The sequence below is a fragment of the Macaca mulatta genome, chromosome 6 (genome assembly GCF_049350105.2).
Source record: "Macaca mulatta isolate MMU2019108-1 chromosome 6, T2T-MMU8v2.0, whole genome shotgun sequence".
NCBI lineage: Eukaryota > Metazoa > Chordata > Mammalia > Primates > Cercopithecidae > Macaca > Macaca mulatta.
Genome location: NC_133411.1, coordinates 40226771 through 40245883, shown reverse-complemented (window position 1 = coordinate 40245883; position 19113 = coordinate 40226771). Strand labels below are relative to the sequence as shown.

The 19113-nt window shown below is 38.1% G+C and overlaps 1 protein-coding gene across 9 annotated transcripts in view; it reads left to right on the top strand.

Moving 5' to 3' along the window:
- The window catches only part of FYB1 (FYN binding protein 1), a 165474-nt gene that overhangs the window by 105602 nt on the left and 40759 nt on the right, over nt 1-19113 (top strand). For all 9 annotated transcript variants that reach the window (XR_013418310.1, XM_028849414.2, XM_015139943.3 and 6 more), the window contains exon 3: nt 7840-7996. Coding sequence is in view for 8 of the 9 variants with exons in the window: in XM_028849414.2 (XP_028705247.2) it covers nt 7840-7996 (157 nt within the window). In the remaining variant the exon portion in view is untranslated. The remainder of the gene's footprint in view (nt 1-7839; nt 7997-19113) is intronic.

Below are 19113 nucleotides of genomic sequence, written 5' to 3'. Positions count from 1 at the left end.
TAAATGAGAAAGTAATTTATGGCAATTTTAAATAAAATAAAAATGATCTGAGAAAACACATACCAGTCCTCTATGTACAAGCAGAGAGCCTCTGAGCTAGGTGTTAACACCAGGGAATCACAGGACAGTCACACCTCACTTCAAAAGGGCAGGTAGTTTTTCAAAATCTTGCTTTTGACAGGATGATCAGATGTATGGCAATTAGCATGTCAGTTCAAGCACAGGTGACAGTTTAGAAAACTTCTAATAAAAGTTACTGAAGCATGATGATCCCAGTCTCTCTGCACAGATGGAAATAAACATGTCCTATTGATTTTTAAGGAGCCTGCCCCATATAGAACACAACCGTGTTAGATCCTAGAGTAATTCATAAGTATCACTGCATACCTACTGTGTGCTTGGCAGACAGACATATTTTGAATTCTTGTAGCAACCCTGCAAGTTAAGAGTCAGTAGTCCCATTTTAATAGGCAGAGAATCTAAAACCCAGAGAAGCGAAATAAGTTACCCAGTGTCTTACAGCTAATACTGAATGGGATTAGTAGTCAAACCCAGGCCTCAATAACTTCAGCACAAACATTCTTTCTGCCAATCTTTCAGATTCTCCCATTGAAAATTGTTTCTGGTGTGTTTTGGAGTGAAGAATCTGAAAGTAGTATTTGGTTGCTGTGGTGCCTACTGGGGTAGATTTAGGAATTTAAACTTCTTCATTCTTGGACCATTCTAAGATTCTCGAACAAAACTAGGATTAGACATGACTAATTTGAGGAAAAAGTGGTTTCTGTTTGTTTATTGTTTTCTTTGCAGTTGACGGGAGTAGACTGTGGTGTATGAATGGGACAGCCAGATCAATTAGTAGCTAAGAAGAATAGGACCATTTATTAAGAACTACCATACCATGTGTCAGATGCTTCTGCAGAGTGTGTGTATGTGACCATTTCGCAGATGAGAAAATGAAGACTTGGAGATATCAAGCAACTTAACCAAGTCTTCATACTGAGTAATAAAAACTGGAAGGTTTATATAAAAGTGGTTGAATCTGAATTTAAAACTAAGCCTTTCATTCTTTGCTTCTCCATGAGGCCATCCAAGCGTTTTTAAGATATAGAAGTAGCAAATGTAGGTTTTTGTTCCAAGAAGTTTGGCCATGGCCGGGCGCGGTGGGTCAAGCCTGTAATCCCAGCACTTTGGGAGGCCGAGACGGGAGGATCACGAGGTCAGGAGATCGAGACCATCCTGGCTAATATGGTGAAACCCCGTCTCTACTAAAAATACAAAAAACTAGCCGGGCGAGGTGGTGGGCGCCTGTAGTCCCAGCTACTCGGGAGGCTGAGGCAGGAGAATGGCGTAAACCCGGGAGGCGGAGCTTGCAGTGAGCTGAGATCCGGCCACTGCACTCCAGCCTGGGCGACAAAGCGAGACTCCGTCTCAAAAAAAAAAAAAGAAGTTTGGCCATGAAGAAGAGGAACAAAATCAGCTGGTATCTAGGGTGGGGGAAGAGGTTAAAAAAGGATACTGTTGTGTTTCTTTAGAGTTAAAGATATCAGACCATGTTTAAGATGGAACGTGCATTGAAAAGATGAAACACACAGTTCAGAGCACATAGTAAGTGCTTAGTAAATGTTTCTTGCTTGATGCAATGAAGGAGTTAATAATAAAGGGAGTGGGTTGTACAAGGAAGCAGGCACTGATGGGAACTAAAATGCTGTTAGTATGTGCAAGGAGGAATGCCATCTTTCCAGAGAATCTGGAGCAAAGGAAAAATGGGAGAGCAAGATATTAGGAGATTTTCAGTTAGAATGCAGGACAAGTGGGGATAGTCAGATGGGGCATTCTCCATATTCTTAGTAAAATAAAAGGTAATGTCATCTGTAGTACATGAGGAAGGTAAGGCTAGGGTCCGGGGATGAAGGGGATTACAAACAACCTTTATGGTAAATGTGGTAAGATCTCAGTAAGACTGTGTTTAGTTTAGATGTGAATGACTATACGTGGCCATGCAACCATAAGAGATTCCATTAAGTGTCCACCCAAATAGTTTTACAAACTACTTGGCACAGAGGTCACCAAGATAGACTCTGGCAGTGCCATGTGGTTGCTAGAGCTTTTCTTCTTGTTTGAATGGGCAATGCTATGTACCTACACAGGCCCAGAGAAAATAAAAGTCTATATGATGAGTTGCCAGCTCCACGGCTAAAATCTGAGACAGATGCTTAATCATTCTCAAATAAATAGATGATGAAATTAAATAATTTCCAAATGTCTTAAAGTAACTTAGAAATGATTTTATTTGTGGCACCCCTCAGCCTTGTGTGATCATCTTTTATGTTTATGCAGTGCTTCAAACTTTTTAAGATGCTTTCACACGTATTAGCTCATTTCATCCTTAAACCCCTTTGAGGTAGTTAGGGCTCTATTGCTCCCATTTGACAGATGGAGAAACTAAATCACATGGAGATTAAGTGATTCGCCAAAGATAAATAGCTCTTTGGTGATAGAGCTGGAGATAAAATCAAAGTTTTCTAATGCCTGGTCCAATTCTAAGATATCCCAAAAAAGCCAGAATGAGAAATGCCAAGTCTAGGGTCAGGGTTTTGTGGCAATTGGGAGCAGCAATACAGTGTAATGTCTTTGGTGTTGTAAATGAATCCATGGATTTAAAAAGGAAATTGAGAACCAGATCGACACATGTACCTTATGACCCCTCAGGACATGAAGACTTTAGGTACCTTCTTAGTCAAAAGTCACAAACATCAAAATCTACAAGGTAGATATCCTAAGTCTTCATAGATTTTTGTTACCAGAATGTTGTAAAAATATCTAGAACCAGCATTTTTGACCAGCAGAAATACATAAAATGCAGTTTGTGAAGTAATACAATTTCCATTTCGCATGAGTATACCACCACCCTCGTTGGGTCCTCTCTATTTCCACCTCTTCTCTCCCAACTCCTTCTTCCACTGCCCTCAAATCCGCTTTTCTGTTTATAGAGTTTTAGATTCTGACAAAATCTCACCATTTTGGGTAGCCTGCATTTCAGTGAACCTGGAGCCATTCTTCAAGGCAGGGCCAGATAACCACTGAGCACTCACCGACTCACGGAGGGTCTCTCTGGTCATTTCCTTGTGGTAAAATGGCCTCAGTGCTCCACGCATTCCAGCATGCCTGAGCAGAGGAACATGACTTGTGCAAGATCTCTTCCAAACTTCCAAAATTAAAAAGGATGAAAAGTTTGAGTCAGAGGTTATTAACTTCCTAGATTTTTAAGAATTATTTTTGTGTTCTAGAAGATATTGCAATTTCACTCCCCGTTATTCGCAATTCTCCCCATTTTTCTGTAACCAGTATAAACTGTTCCCTAATAAAAATATAGTCAATTTTCCTTAATTTTGTCATTAGTCACTCAAGCTCCCACTTGACTGATTAGCAAGATGCCGATTATGTCCTTCTTGAAGCCTTGATTTCCTGGTAGAGTGCTCAGAGCACAGTTCCTCTGTCTGTCTCAGGACAACAGTGGGTAGTAGGTTGCAAATTCATCTGATTAGCTCATTGCTGCTGAACCATGCTGCACTGTCCAGAAGACCAGCTGTGCCCACTGCCACAGGGATCCATATCCCTGCACAATCCTGTCATTCTTTGAGGATAACATTCCACATGGTCTTTTCAGTTCCAGTACTTTCAAATCACAGCTATCCAGACAATCCCCCCTGAGCTTTGGGAGGTGAGATCCATAAGTAGATCAGAGTTTTAGGTGTTAGCTCTCAAATTGCACATCCCTAATTCGTAATGCCAGCTGAGGTCTAAACCTGTTGTTCTTTCCCCTTATTTCATGTCTCCTAAGTCCTTTTATGCTATTTCAAACTTCCCCGATTTCAGTTCTTGAGGGTTTTTTTTTTTTTTTCCAGCCAGCTAGTCTCAGTCATTCATCTATAAGAACCTATTTCCTACTAGCTTGAATGTTTACATCCCTGCTGTCTGGTTTCCAAAATCAAATTCTAAGGCGTCAGAATTTAGCATCCAGAACACCCCAATATGTGAGCCTTACAGTCTCTAGAGCCAGGTCTTTCCTGCATTAAACTGAAAACACTCATAAAATCACCCTAAGAGGAAAAATACAAATCAAAAAGCTGAACTTAGACCCAGATTGTGGGACAGTTTGCTAATGTGTCTATTTTAACTTACTAATAATTTTCATTTAAATATCTTGAGAAGCAGGAGCATAGCAGAAAGTGCATAGACATCATAAAAAATTGACTAGAGTTCAAATTCTGGCCAAGTTTGAACCCCACCGCTACTGCTTACTAATTCTCTGAACTTGGGTAGTTTTCTTAACTATCAAATGGAAACTAGATAATAACATATACCCCCATAGGGCTGTTATACAGAATAAATAAGATTACATATGTAGAATGACTAGTATGGTACTTGCCAAAAATTGTGTGATTAATTAATATTATTTAATATCATTACTCCCAGATATTTTTATCTTTATTGTTTCTGTTTCTTTACTCATTTTACTGCAGTTCAATATTCATCCCCTCTCTTTCCATCAGAATAAAAACATATTTTTACTTTTGAGGATGTTAATAGTTCTAATTATATTTTAGTACACTTTATAAAGTCCAGATTGAGATTTTAGAGTCAATCATTAGATTATAATGTCAATCGTTAGACATTAAAGTAAGTCTAACTGGTTTTTTCCTCCAGAAAAACTAAGATGCTTTTCCTTACAATTATTTTGTATACATGCAAATGTATTCCTAGCAGTATTTGAAAGTGACCACATGTTTTGCAAAGCAAAGTGTTTCACTGCCACATACTAGTGTAACATAGGAAGACTTTAGCATATGTTCTCCCAAGCTTGATGAGGAAGAGCATGCTCAAACGATTAGTTTAGTGCCTCATTACGTCTTTCAAATTATCTTTGACAATTTTCCAAAACTACTTTTTCTTTAAAATCTAACCAGTCCTCTTCCATCTCTCGCCCTGCTTCCCGCTGGTTTCGCTGCATTCTCAGGTGAGCCCTACTCTGCCGGTGGCGAGACCACTGCCAGCAACTCAAGGAGGACGCCCTTCTAGTTCCAAGTCTGGTAGAAGAGCAAGCACACCCCTTCCTGGGTTGCTCAAGTTATTATAACCGCAGAAAGGAGAATAGATGTCCAGTAAGCAGAACCACAGAGGGCCCCCAGATGCCACATCAGAGTCTCGTAAGCCTGTGTAAAGTCAGAAAGCCTGGATTTGGGGAAGTCAGTTTTCAGTGTTTCTAATTCAAAGGAATCACCATTCCCTAAACCAATTCTGTATCTTCTCACGTGTTGGCCTTAAGTCACTGTCCCAGGGTAATGCTTCCTGCTTGTCAAAATCTTTTCCATGAAAGGATAAGTCACAGATGGCTAATAAATATTTTTCTCCCTATTTGGATGGCTTATTAATATCTACTCATAGAGGCATATTCTCTTTGGGTACAGCTTTTAAATCATTTACCAATCTACTGAAGCATATTATTTATGAATTAAAATAACTGGATGCCATTTTCATCTGTCATATTCACTAGAATTTTTCATGTTTATTCTGTGATGAAAGAGGCATGTCAAATTGGTAAGTAATAGCTTATCAGATAAATGGTGCAGAACATTTGCTAAATGATTTAGGAGCAACAACAACCATAAAATTAAATCTCTATCTCACACCAAACTCCAAAATAAATTACTAATAGTTTTAAAGAGTTAAATGTAAAAAAAAAAAAAAAAAAAAAAAAAAAAACAACGGAGCCACAGCGAAGTAGGAGAAAATATACTGTTTATAATTATCTGTTCTCAAATTAGGGAAGGCCTTCCTAAAGATAATGTGGTGACAGAAATTATACACGAAAGGACTGATTGATTAGAGGAAAAGTCTGATATATCCCAAAATTTTTATTTTAGTTAGGACAAAAATGAACCGGATTCAACATTTCTAACGTAAATATCTTGAGTTGGAGTTTTTAATTCATGAGATTTACAGGGGAACTAATTCTGTCTACCTCCATCCCCAAAAACTAGCTGCAAAAGCAGAACTATTCTTGTGGGAACTGTTCCTGGCCTGGAGGGTCTGGAGTCTGCAGTGCAGGGCCTGAGCAGTTTTTAAGACTCCAGGAAGAAGGGAAACACCAGGGTGAGGTCAGAGAATGAAGAGAGAGGGCAATATAGTCAGCAATTATCCTAAGTGAAGAGCTTTGGCAAGAGGGAAAAATACCTAAAAGAAATTAGGAATGTGTTTGTGTCATATGCTGTGTAAAACCTTAGCATTACCCGTGTAAAGAAATTTACAGTGAAGTGCCGTATTTTTTGTTTTTGAAGTTTGTAAAGAGGTTTTATTCATTGTGTTATATTTTTTAATGTATGGACAGGCAAAAGCAGGATCCAAAGCAGCCTAATTACATTCCATTGGTCCAGTTAAGAAACAAAAAGACTAATATCCTTAATAAAAATATTAAAAACCAACAAAAGGAAAATACTAATTTTGAAATAGGCAAAGTATCTGAATCAATAATACAGTTAAAAGGAGGCTGGGCGCAGTGGCTCACACTTGTAATCCCAGCACTTTGGGAAGACAAGGTGGGTGGATTACAAGGTCAAGAGTTCAAGACAAGCCTGGTCAACACAGTGAAACCCTTTCTCTACTAAAAATACAAAAATTAGCTGGGCACGGTGGTGGGCATGGTGAAATCCTGTCTCTACTAAAAACACAAAGAGAAACCCCGTCTCCAATAAAAATACAAAAATTAGCTGGGCATAGTGGCAGATGCCTGTAATCCCAGCTACTCAGGAGGCTGAGGCAGGAGAATCGCTTGAACCTGGGAGGCAGAGGTTGCAGTGAGCTGAGATCGCGCCACTGCACTCCAGCCTGGGTGACAAAGCTAGACTCCCTCTCAAAAGGAAAAAAAAAAAAGGAAAATGGTTATAAACATGAAAAAAGACCTCATTTGTGCTCAAAGGCAGGTAAAATTAAAACAAAATGTTTGTTAAGATATTATCCTCTTTTCCTCTCAGAAAATCACCCCCAAATGAGAAAGAAATTAAAATTCCATATTTAGGAAAACAAGGCAACCTGCGTAATTCCAAAGTCTGGTATATGAAATCAGAAAGTCAATGGAGGAATGAGTGAGAGGAAGAGGATCAAAGCAAAGAGGAAAGACATAGAAACAACTGATTCTAGTCACTATTTAGCAGATAGAACCTAGGAATTTTTTAGGTACCAGCAATGGTATGCTGATAAATGTTTAACAACCAGGAAAAACTCTGTGTGTATGTGTGTGTATGTGTGTTATACATATATACATACACGTAATATATTTTATTGATGTAAAGGATGAATAAGACCGGGCACAGTGGCTCACACCTGTAATCCCAACATTTGGGGAGGTCATGGCAGGGGGACTGCTTGTGCCCAGGAGTTCAAAACCAGCCTGGGCAACATATCAAGACCTCATCTCTACAAAAAGTTTAACATTTTTAAAAAAACTTAGATGGGCATTGTGGTGCACGCATGTAGTCCCAGCTACTCAGCAGGCTGAGGCAGGAAGATCCCAAAAGCCCATGAGTTTGAGCTTACAGTGAACCATGATGGAGCCGCTGCACCCCGGCCTGGGTAGCAGAGCGAAATCCTGTCTCACAAAAGATATATAGCACACAACATAGTAATAATAATAAAATAAACATACTCTTTTTTGAAAATTCCATATAGCCAGTTGTTAATTTTTGCCAAATTATTTTATCTGTAGCCAACTATGGTTGCAATTAACAATCTTCTTTTTGAAGATTTGTCTTAATTCATGGTATTGTTTGCTTTGCTTCTTAGGTACTAGCAAAGGCCAGACGTCTTACTCAACAACTTCTCCGCCACCACCTCCACCATCCCATCCGGCCAGCCAGCCACCATTGCCAGCATCTCACCCATCACAACCACCAGTCCCAAGCCTACCTCCCAGAAACATTAAACCTCCGTTTGACCTAAAGTAAGCAAAAGATTATCTTGCCATTTCTTTCCCCGTCTCTTGCCACAGATTTTCAAACTATGCTTGGTTGAATACTGAGAGTTCCATGGGAAACTTCTGGGTCTACAAAAGTGGGCAGCTGGCAGGGAGAAGAGCTGGCCAAGCTGACAGTGCAAATACCCCTAGAATTGCTCAGTTCTGAGTCATTTTTATTTATCTGTTTTATGTTGGGTTTCCCCTTAAGAGTTTATTTGAAGAAAATTTCCACTGTTTTTTAAAAAGTTCTGAAGCTTTCTTGAGAACCACCAACTCCTCCACTATCACAATTACCACCAGTCCATCACCATATTTTTACTGACTGTTTATGATGTGCTAGGAATTTTACATATATCATCTCTATAACCTTATTGATTAGATAGCATCATCATTATTTCACAGATAAGGAAACGGAACTTTAGCTCTGCAAAGAAGCCAGGTAACTTCTCCAAGATCACAAAATAGTGTAGAATAAAAATTTCAACCAATGTTAGTCTGAATCCAAAGTAAGTGTGCTTTAAACTACTATGCAAAATAGCCTCCTTTAATTAAAAAATAATACAGATTTTCTCTCACCCATCAGAATTTTTGGGTTGGCTTTAGAATCTAGGAAACTTTTATTCAAGCCTGCTCTTGTTTGAATTTTCTTAGATGGTATTTTTCAGAAATGTCAGCACTGTAGGGGTTGCTATGCATGGGCTCTTTACCCAGGATTTAATAGAATAGTTGGTAAAGGGAAAAGCAAGTGGCAGGTTGGAATAAAATGGAATGTCATTTTAAGAAGAATGTTCAGACAACAGCAAGCATAAATCCTTGAGACAAAATGGACTAGATATTCCCTTTCTTCTCATAGAAAGTTGCTTAACATGATTCTCCTTTATCACAAATAAGTTATATCTCAACATATTTGTACAATTTGGTTTACCTTCACTTAAATTCCCCTACTGGATTGATGTTCCTTACAACAAAAGTACTTAATATTCATAATCCACGTAATGGAAACTGTTAATAACAATATTGGATTGACAGATTCCCTGAAATGCTTGATGACTACAATTTAAGGAAAGGATAGAAAACATATTTGTCATGCAAAAATGCCATCATTTTTAACTTTAATATGCTTTCTTGGGGGTTTAAGGATAGTAAGTAGAAGGTGCTAGAGCAGCTTCATGGCTATTATCTTATATGTGACCTGCGTTGTGCATTTATATTAACTGCACACCCTTCCAGGCATTTGAATTTATGGACGTCAATTTAAAGCCTCTAATCCTCCATGATATCTAGCTACTTTGTTTTTTCAAAAGGGAAAATGTATATAGTGAAAGACTTTCAAGCTCCCATCAGAAAGCTTAAGTAAATTCCACAGTGAAGCAATCTCTGGGTTAGAAAATTTTCCCCAAGAAGGGGAAGCTAGAAATGCATAGAGGAAATGAAATCAAAATGGCCCTTGATGTTCAGGCTCAAAAGCTTATATTTCACATGAAGGGGCAATGTACAGGGTAGTCTGTAAGAAGAATTGTGAAAGATGTAGGTGTTTCTGTACTTCTCACAGCACCAGTCCTCAAAACACATACAGGGGTATTTCCCAAACATTCCCTCTGCCAACCTGCAAGCATTCCTCCATTTTCTAATCAAAGACCACTCTCAGGTCAAGATCTCCTTTACAGTCATGCAACAAGGATTTTTTGAGCCACTACATTGTGCCTTTGTAACAGGAATTCAGGAAATATTAGTAAACAAACAAAGACCTCTGCAAAGCAGGGACTAAAGAAATGAAAATAATAAACAGGGCTGGGCACAGTGGCTCACGCCTGTAATCCCAACACTTTGAAAGACAGACGTGGGAGCATCGCTTGAGTTCAGGAGTTTGAGGCTAGCGTGGGCAAAATAGTGAGACCCTGTCTCTACTACGCATTTAAAAATTAGCTGGGCATGATGGTGCATGCCTGTAGACCCAGATACTCAGGAGGCTGAGGCAGGAGAATTGCTTCAGCCCAGGAAGTCGAGGCTGCAGTGAGCCTAATTATGCCACTGCACTCCAGCCTGGGTGACGGAGCAAGACCCTGTCTCAAAAATAAATAAGTAATAAACAGGTAAAGTATATGGTATTAGCACTTGATACTTCCTAACATATTTCCTAAGGGAAAACAGAGCAGAGGTAAGTGTTGGAGGTGGAGTGTGAGGGTGGCGTTGGGGCAACATGTTACTGCTTGAGAGAAGCAAGGGTAGCTTCCTATATATTTATACTTTTGCACCAACCTAATAGAAAGTGATACTTGAGCAAAGATTCAAAGGAAGTAAGGGAGTTAGACATGAAAGAAGACTGTTCTAAGCAGAGAGAGCAGGTAGAGAGAGCAAGGAAAGGAACAGTAGGGAAGGAGTCAGCTCATGTAGGGCCTTGTAAGCCGTGACAGAGACTGCAACCCTTATCTTAAGTGAAATGGGAACCAATTAAAGAGCTAGAGCAAAGCAGTGATGTTTTCTGACTTGTGCTTTATAAAAATCACCTTAATGGATATGCTGAGAAGAGACAGTAAGTAGACAATTGTCAAAGCAGGGAAACCAGTTACTCAGATATTACAGAAATGCAGGCAAGATATGCAGTAGCACTGACCATGTTGGGAACAGTGGAGGTGGTGAGAAGTGTCCATATATTGGATGTATTTTGAAGGGAGAGACAAAAGAATTTGGATTTAGGGTATAAAGGAAAAAGGGGAATCTAGAATGGGTGATTCCAGTGTTTTTGGCCCAAGCGACTGTCAGGATCATGCATCTGTCAGCCCAAGCACCACCATGAGGAGGCTGAGGATGTCAAATGATGAAGATGTTAAAATTATGGCAAATCTAAAGATCTCAAGAGTTTTTATTTGCACATCTAAAATCGGGCAACACTTTGTTCCATAAAATAAAGTAAGTGTTCCAACGAGTGAAGCAGTGGAGGTTGGCTTTATAAACAAAAAGAACTGAAGAAAGCAGACACAAAGAACAAAAAGTGGATTGGTCATTTCAAAGTTACTTTCCTTGTAGGGCAGGTACAGGGAAATAGAACAATAGAAAGATAATGGATTGGTTAACATCAGGTTACTTCAGGTCCCTCTTTGTTGTAAAGATTAAAACAGAGCTTCATTATTATGATAGAAGGTGAAAATTGGCCTCTTCGGGCAACTAGGCCATTCTCTCTCTCTCCTGATTTCCCCAAAGGCCAGATAACAACTCAGTTTCCGTTTGGTGAGCATGGGTGATTCCATTTTGATTTTTAGTCGGTCTTCTGGGGCGCAGTGCAGGAATTTAGTCCAAAAAAATGGCCTCCTAGATTTTGTTTAACAAAGGTGAGCAAGTTTTGTTTAACAAAGGTGAGGAAGATCTGGAGGTCATGGCTATGTTAAGTTTGGGGTACCTTTTAAGCATTCACTTGGGTAAGAAGTGGAGAGTTTGGGAGAGAGTTCTGGGTTTAACATAGGGGAGAAATAGGAATATATTCCACGCTGAAAGTCGTGAGGCTCGTTAAGATGATCAAGGAAGGGAGTGAAAACAGGGAAGAAAAGAACTGAGCTCTGGGGCACTATAACTCTCTGAGGCCTAGTAGGAGGAGAAGGGGCAAAGGAGAATAAAAGGAGCAACCAATAAAGCAGGGGTCCTGGAAGCCCAGGAAAGGAAGCATCCAAGGAGGAGTCAGTGAGCAACTGTGTCAGGTGCTGGTGGAGGCCAAAAAGTGAGGACTGTGGAAGTCAGTGCAGGGGAAGTTGTCAGGAGTGGTGGGGATACAAGGCTGATTGAAATGGCTTTAAAAGAGTATGAAAGGAGAAGAATTGGACAGAGCAAATATATACAACTCCTTTACAAAGAAAGGGAAACCAAAGAAACGGGACAGTAACTGATGGGAGAAATGAGATCAAGAGCCTTCTTAAAGATGGTAATAACAGCACATTTGTAGGCTGATGGGAAAGATTCAGTCAAGCAGGAAAAATGATAAGGATGGAGAGAGGGGAGAATTGCAGGAGCCGAGCGTTAGAGCAGCGGGGAGCAATGGCTTCCCTAAGGTTTACAGTTCTCCCTAGGGCGTGGAGTGGAATCTCTAATCGGGATCAAGGAAGGAATTTCAGAGGACAGGGTGGACTTTGTCATCTGCAGCATGTTCTGCCGACTCCTAAAGCTGCTCCCAGAAGTAACTTGCAATCATATCATTCAGGTCAGGATGTCTTAAGAGTGTAAAAGAGTTCAGACAGGTGAGAATCAGAAATCCTAAATAACTAAAAAATAAAGTAGCTGAGGCCAAAGTTAGATTGTATTTTAAATTGTATTGTTTCCCCACCTAGTGGTCAGAAATCAGTTTGTTACATTTTCTGCTATTTTTACTCAGGCATTTGAAGAGAAAATGAAATGGGTCAAAAGAGCATGTTTATTATTTTTAATGTTCAAATCAACATCTTTTAGTGTAATATATTTCTTGGTACCTTTTTAAATTATAATTTTAACATCATAATTTTTCATATTAAAACAGAATCAATGGTTGAGTGTTTTGGCATATCAAACAAATTACATGGTTATTAATAGTAATGAGACAGGAAAAGTGAAGTAATAAAAAATAATAAATAATGGGAAGTGACTAAGGTTAGAAAAGGAAAACTTCAACAGTTGTTACCCTGAAGTCATTCACAGTTAGTTTAAAGGGTTTTTTGGTTTCTGTTTGTGTGCATGTTTTATTTTTTGTCTGTAAAATTGGAGGAAAAGTAAGAATTTATCATTATAACCGTTTTATTGATTAGAGATGCTTAAAATGTTCTGAAACTTGAGACTTGCCATATCAGTAGCCCGCTGCCAGACAGTCTTCTGTCACACCAGTTGGAAAGTGTTGGCTTTAGCAAGTCAGTTTTCAAATTCCTCATGGGTTAAATATAGGAAGACATGTTCCAGAGAAAGGGTCGCAAGATTTTACTCCCAATAAGGCAGGTATAGAACAAAGTTTAATGTGTCATGTAGATTTCTTCCTCCTTCTTAAAAAAAAATTCTGATAATTAAAAGCTAAATGCATGAATAGCCAATAAAGTATAAAGGCCAGCTGGGCATGGTGGCTCATGCCTGTAATCCCGGCACTTTGGGAGGCCAAGGTGAGCCAATCACATGAATCCAGGAATTCAAGACCAGTTTGAGCAATATGGTAAAACCCTGTGTCTACAAATATACTTCTATATTTGTATATTTATGTATTTATATATTATATATACATTATATGTGTATATTTATATATATTATATATATATAAATATATATATATAATGATAAGAGCGGAGAGAGGGGAGAATTGCAAAAGCTGAGCGTTTGAGCAGTGGGGAGCAATGGCTTCCCTAAGGTTTACAGTTCTCCCTAGGGTGTAGAGTGGAATCTGTAATTGGGATCAAGGAATGAATTTTAGAAGACAGGGTGAACTTTATCATCTGCAGCCTGTTCTGCCTACTCCTAAAGCTGTTCCCGGAAGTAACTTGCAATCGTGTCATTCAAGTCAGGATGTCTTAAGAGCATAAAAGATTTGAGACAGGTGAGAATCAGAAATCCTAAATAACTTTGAAAATAAAGTAGTTGAGGCCAAAGTTATATTGTATTTTAAATTTAAATACACACATACACACATATGTACAAAAGTTTAGCTGAGCATGGTGGCACTCGCCTGTTGTCTCAGCTACTTGGGAGGCTGAGGTGGGAGGATCCCTGAGCCTGAGAGATCCAGCCTGCAGTGAGCCGTGATCTCACCACTGCACTCCAGCCTGGGGGACAGAGTGAGATCCTGTCTCCAAAAAACACAAAAGAAAAGAAAAGAAAAGGAAAGAAAAGAAAAATATAGAGGGCAACAGTTTTACATCTTTATACGTCAGGAAATAAGACACTAATAAGCGTTCTAAAAATGACAGTCATTAACTTTACTTTTCCTGTTTAATTCTACATGCTATCACATAAAAACAAAGATCTATAGTGAGAGGCTTTATTGAATAGATCTATTATCATAACTGGTAAGCTTCCTTTTCTTCTTCTTCACCCCCTCCCTCTGCTCAGTTTCTTATTACTTGGGCTGTGACTGGTTCCATTGTTTTTCTCTTGCTCTCTCTATGGGGCTTTTCTCCATGCTTGGAACCCTTGGTGAAATTGCTGACAGTTTGATCTGAATTTACTCAGTGCAACTGCATCTATTTATCTTCCTCATCTCTTTTCCTTTTATTCTTCACCATCATTGCTATTATAGTCACTATTTCATATTTATTGAACATTTTAATAATATACATATTATAAATTCAGGCCTATATAAAGTGGCACTAAGATTCATATTTTGGGTCCATAAATAAAACAAATGTGTGCAGGTAAACATTGTCTACAAGTAATAAATGCTTTGCATAAATGTGCAGACACACATGTATGAATATGCTATGCAAATACCCTTCCTTTTAGAAGTATTTGTTATTCATACAGGTGTTTTAGGAAGTAAATTGCTTAAATCTGGTGGTCTTTTTGATTTAACATCCTTTTCACCAATGATAATTTGCTTTAGTAATAAAAGTTAGTCTCTTGGTATTATAAGAATATTGTTAATTCATCAAAAAAATCAAAAACCTATCATGACAGGAATTATTCTAATAATTTTCTAAAAGGATAATCATAATAATAAATTAACTAGCAAAGTGACAATCCCTTTCCTTAAGGAGTTTATGCCCTGGTAGTGAAAAGAGAGACCTGAAGCAATTAACCTATAATTACAAAGGAATATAGAATAATCACTATAACGGATGGATGGATGGATGATGCAGAGAAGCAAAGCAATGATTAGGCTTAAGGAAATCAGGGACAATTTCACAAAGGAAGGACTGTTTAAAAGAGAGGCTTAACGAATGGAGGCCAGGTGCGGTGGCTCATACCTGTAATCCTAGTACTTTGGGAGGCTGAGGCGGGTGGATCACCTGAGGTTAGGAGTTCGAGACCAGCCTAGCCGATATGGTGAAACCCTGTCTCTACTAAAAATACAAAAATTAGCTGGGCATGGTGGCAGGCGTTTGTAGAATCCCAGCTACCCGGGAGGCTGAGGCAAGAGAATCACTTGAACCCTGGAGGCAGAGGTTGCAGTGAGCCGAGCTTGTACCACTATACTCCAGCCTGGGCAGCAGAGTGAGACTCTGTGTTAAAAAAAAAAAAAAAAGAAAAAGTAAAAGAAAGAAAGAAGGAAAGAAGGAAAGAAAAGAATGAAAGGACTGCAAGCAGAGGATGCCGAGACGGGAGGATTATTCCAAAGAAGGGAAGCGTGGGCTGAGCATGAAGGAACAGGAAACCAGACAGAGTTCAGACAGCATATGAGTTTGCTGTTCATATGTGAGAAGATAATGTAAGAAAAGGAAATATGAGAAATAAAGCTTTACAGGGCAAGGTTGATCATAAGAATCTTGTATGCCATAAAAAGAGCTATGGATTTTACTCTGTACAATGTCAGTGTATTTTAATGTCTTAGGTATTTTCATATTTTTAATTAATATTCAATTCATCAAAGTTAGTAATGCAAAGGCCTATTTTACTTTAAGTACTTAAATTTATATTATGTGACTTGTTATTTTATTTATACATCTAGTAATTTGTACTTAAATTAGAATTATTTTCGGGGGATCTTTGATTAATGATTGGACAATTCACATGGCTCAAATTAAATTCTTTCAAATCAATAGTTCTGCTTATAAATGTGGTTAATGAAACTTCCTTTGATGTTTCATATTGCATGTATATATTAACATATTTAATTTCATTTTTAAACATTCCAGATATCTGAATGAACACATTTAATCACCCCACTAAGCAAAATCCTCTCAAGAATTTAAATGACTCTCGTAAATCTATTAAATTGAACCATATCCAGTTCCCATAAATATCCAATAGTATTTGCAATTAGATTTTTCTTATACTTTTTATGAAGTATATTTATTGCAAAAAAATTTTAAGCATATAAAAGGCAGGAAGAATAGTATAATGAGCCTCCATGTTCCCTTCATCAACTTTGACAACTATAAACTCATGACCAATCTTGTCTTATCTATACCCTCACCCACTTGCCTCTTATAATATTTTGAAACTAATACAAAACATCATGTAATTTCATGTATAAATATTTCAGTATGTGTTCCTAAAAAAAATAGATTCTGTGCATTAATATAAAATACCGAGTCAGTGTTCAAATTTCCAGTTATCTCTTACAACATGTATGTCTTTTAAGTTGTTTGAATAAGAATACAAAGTATACACATCTTTGTTGGCATATATGTTTTGTGTTTTGTTGTTCTTTTTTTTTTTTTTTTTTTTTTGAGACAGAGTCTCGCTCTGTCATCCAGTCTAGAGTGCAGTGGCATGATCTTGGCTCAATGCAACCTCCACCTCCCAGGTTCAATAGATTCTCATGCCTCAGCTTTCCAAGTAGCTGGGATTACAGATGCCCACTATCACACCCGGCTAATTTTTGTAGTTTTAGTAGAGACAGGGTTTCACCATGTTGACCAAGCTGGTCTCAAACTCCTGACCTCAGATGATCCACCCACTTCAGAAGACTCCCAAAGTGCTGGGATTACAGGTGTGAGCCACCATGCCCGGACTGTTATTCTCTTTTAAGATATAGGTTCACTCTCCCTGTCTTTTTTTAATTCTTTGCAATTTATTTGTTGAGGATATCAAGTTGTTTGTGGATACTATAGTTCCCCAACATCTAGATTTTGCTGATTGCTCACTATAATATAGCTATATGTCCCTCTCTCCTCTGTATTTCCTATACATTGACAGTAGGAGGTAGAGGTGGCTTGATCAAATTTATTTCTTTTAGTTTTTGGTGTATTCTTTCATCTGGAACTAATAATGTTTGCTTGACTCTCCTTTTTTGATGTGAGCAGCCATTGACACTCAATACCTAGACTCCTTAATGTTTCACCTAAAATTTAGAAAGTCTAAACCACAAATTTTAAATTGATGTGACAAGTCTAACTGAATATTTTCTAATGTAACAAATCTCTTAAATATTACAAATATGTAAAAAAATTGACTGTACATACATTGTCTCAATGGTTATAAAACTTATTCTACACATTGTTTTTACTATGAGTTTGGTTTATTCCATCATGTCTGTATTTAATTCTGAATGTTCCAAGGATGAAAAAGGCTCACTAAAGAAAGCAGTGTCTTGTCATGACAAATTTAATGAGTTAATTAACAGGGCCTTTACATTTACGCAAATAGAAAGCTAAGCATATGTAAGTTAAATTTTTAATTTTCTATTTTTTAAAGTGAATTTATTAGATTAACAGTTAGTCCCTACCTATATTTACCATCTCAAGTAGAGACTGAGATAGATATCCATGACAGTTCTTCCTGAGTTACAAATGTATCCACTGAGCCCATTTTATGGTTTTAGTGATAAAAAGGCACTTCCAGCCCACATTCTTCAAATGTGGTAAAACACACAATTTGCAACCAGCATCTCAAGTAATGTTCAAGTAATATTCTTTCCTAACTCTTTAAGGAGTTTGACTATTGGACATGAGAGTGATATAATCATATTTTTGTGTTAGAAAGATGGCAAAAGTTGGAGAATGGACTATCAGGATAGGGAAGAGAAGGAGTAATTCTGATTACTAGAACACTGACCAGATGGCTGCTGCAAAAGCCCACTCCAGAGATAATATAATCCTATTTTTGTGTCTAGCGGGAGAGAGGAGAAATGGAAGAGGGAAGTGAATTAGTATAAGGAATTGATGTAATTTGATGATTGATTTGGCATGGGACTGAAGATGAGTGAAAAACAAAGGATGAGTTGCTGCTTGATGGATATGTGAATTGTGGTGCCTTTCACCAAGAAAAGAAACCTAGTAGGGAGAGCAGGTTTAGGCTGGGCTAAAAGGGGGAAACCTCAGTTTCTGAGATAGTAATATGGAACTGGCTGTAGGACACCCAAGATGTATACATTTGAATCGGAAACTCAGAAGGGAAGCCTGGGCTAGAGATTTCAACATGGAATTCGCCAACATTAAGATCATATATAAAGCTGTGGAGGTACATGAAACCATTTAGGAAAAACTGCAAAGTGAAAAAAGAAGAAGAGAATCAAGACCAGAACACAACAGAACATCATCATTTAAAAGATAAGTCAAAAGAAAATAAACCACAGAGAAAATTGTGGGGTAGTAGCCAGAGAGACAAGAAGTGAGCCAGGAGCTATTTCTCATGGAAACAAACAAAGGAAACTCAAAGAGGGCAAAATGGCCAGTACTGTCCAGGGCCACAAAGCAATCGAGTAAGATGCAATTTGAGAGGGTCCAGTGGATTTGATAGCTAGTATTTTTAAGAATAGTCTCAGGGAAGAAGTGGCAATAGGAGAAAGATTGCAGTTGGGAAAGAAATGTGTGGGAGGAGAGGAAGTAGAGTCAGTGAATAAAGACAACTTTTCCTTAGCTTGGCTGGATAAAGGAGGAATATCTTGTGGTGATGTGAAGAATTCACAGAGGTAAAGTGAAGTGTTTGTTTCTTATGGAAACAGTAACTTGGGCTGAGGAAGAAAACAAAGAATGAGAGATTTAAGGGCAAAGAGTGAAGTAAGCAGAATATAAGTAATAAAGCAACACATGGAAGAAAGGGGGTAATCGATGGAGTAAAATTACTGAGAATTCAGATGAAATTAATAGCACAGGTTCAGAGAGTAGAGAGAAGGTAAGGACGGGTATAACTGAAGATCAGTTTGTGGGTTAAGAAAATGTATTTTCTTAAGAGAACTCACACCTAATGACTGCTGTTTTATCAGTGAAATAAGAAACAAGGTCATCTGATTATAGGGGAGCAGAGAGGAATCTCAGATTGAAGAAAGTGGTAAACATTTTTAATAGGTGTGGAGAAGGACAATGCAAGAGAAGGCTGACTACACAAAAAAGAGTGATGAGATTGTAGAAAAGCAGAGGGGGATACAGCTGAGTATTCATACCAATTGTTTGTAATGTCCAGAGTCAGTAAAATTGACAGCAATTTTCTCCAGCTATGTTAATTAACCTGAGAATAGGAATAGAAAATACAAATGGTCATATACATAAATAGGGATTTGTGGG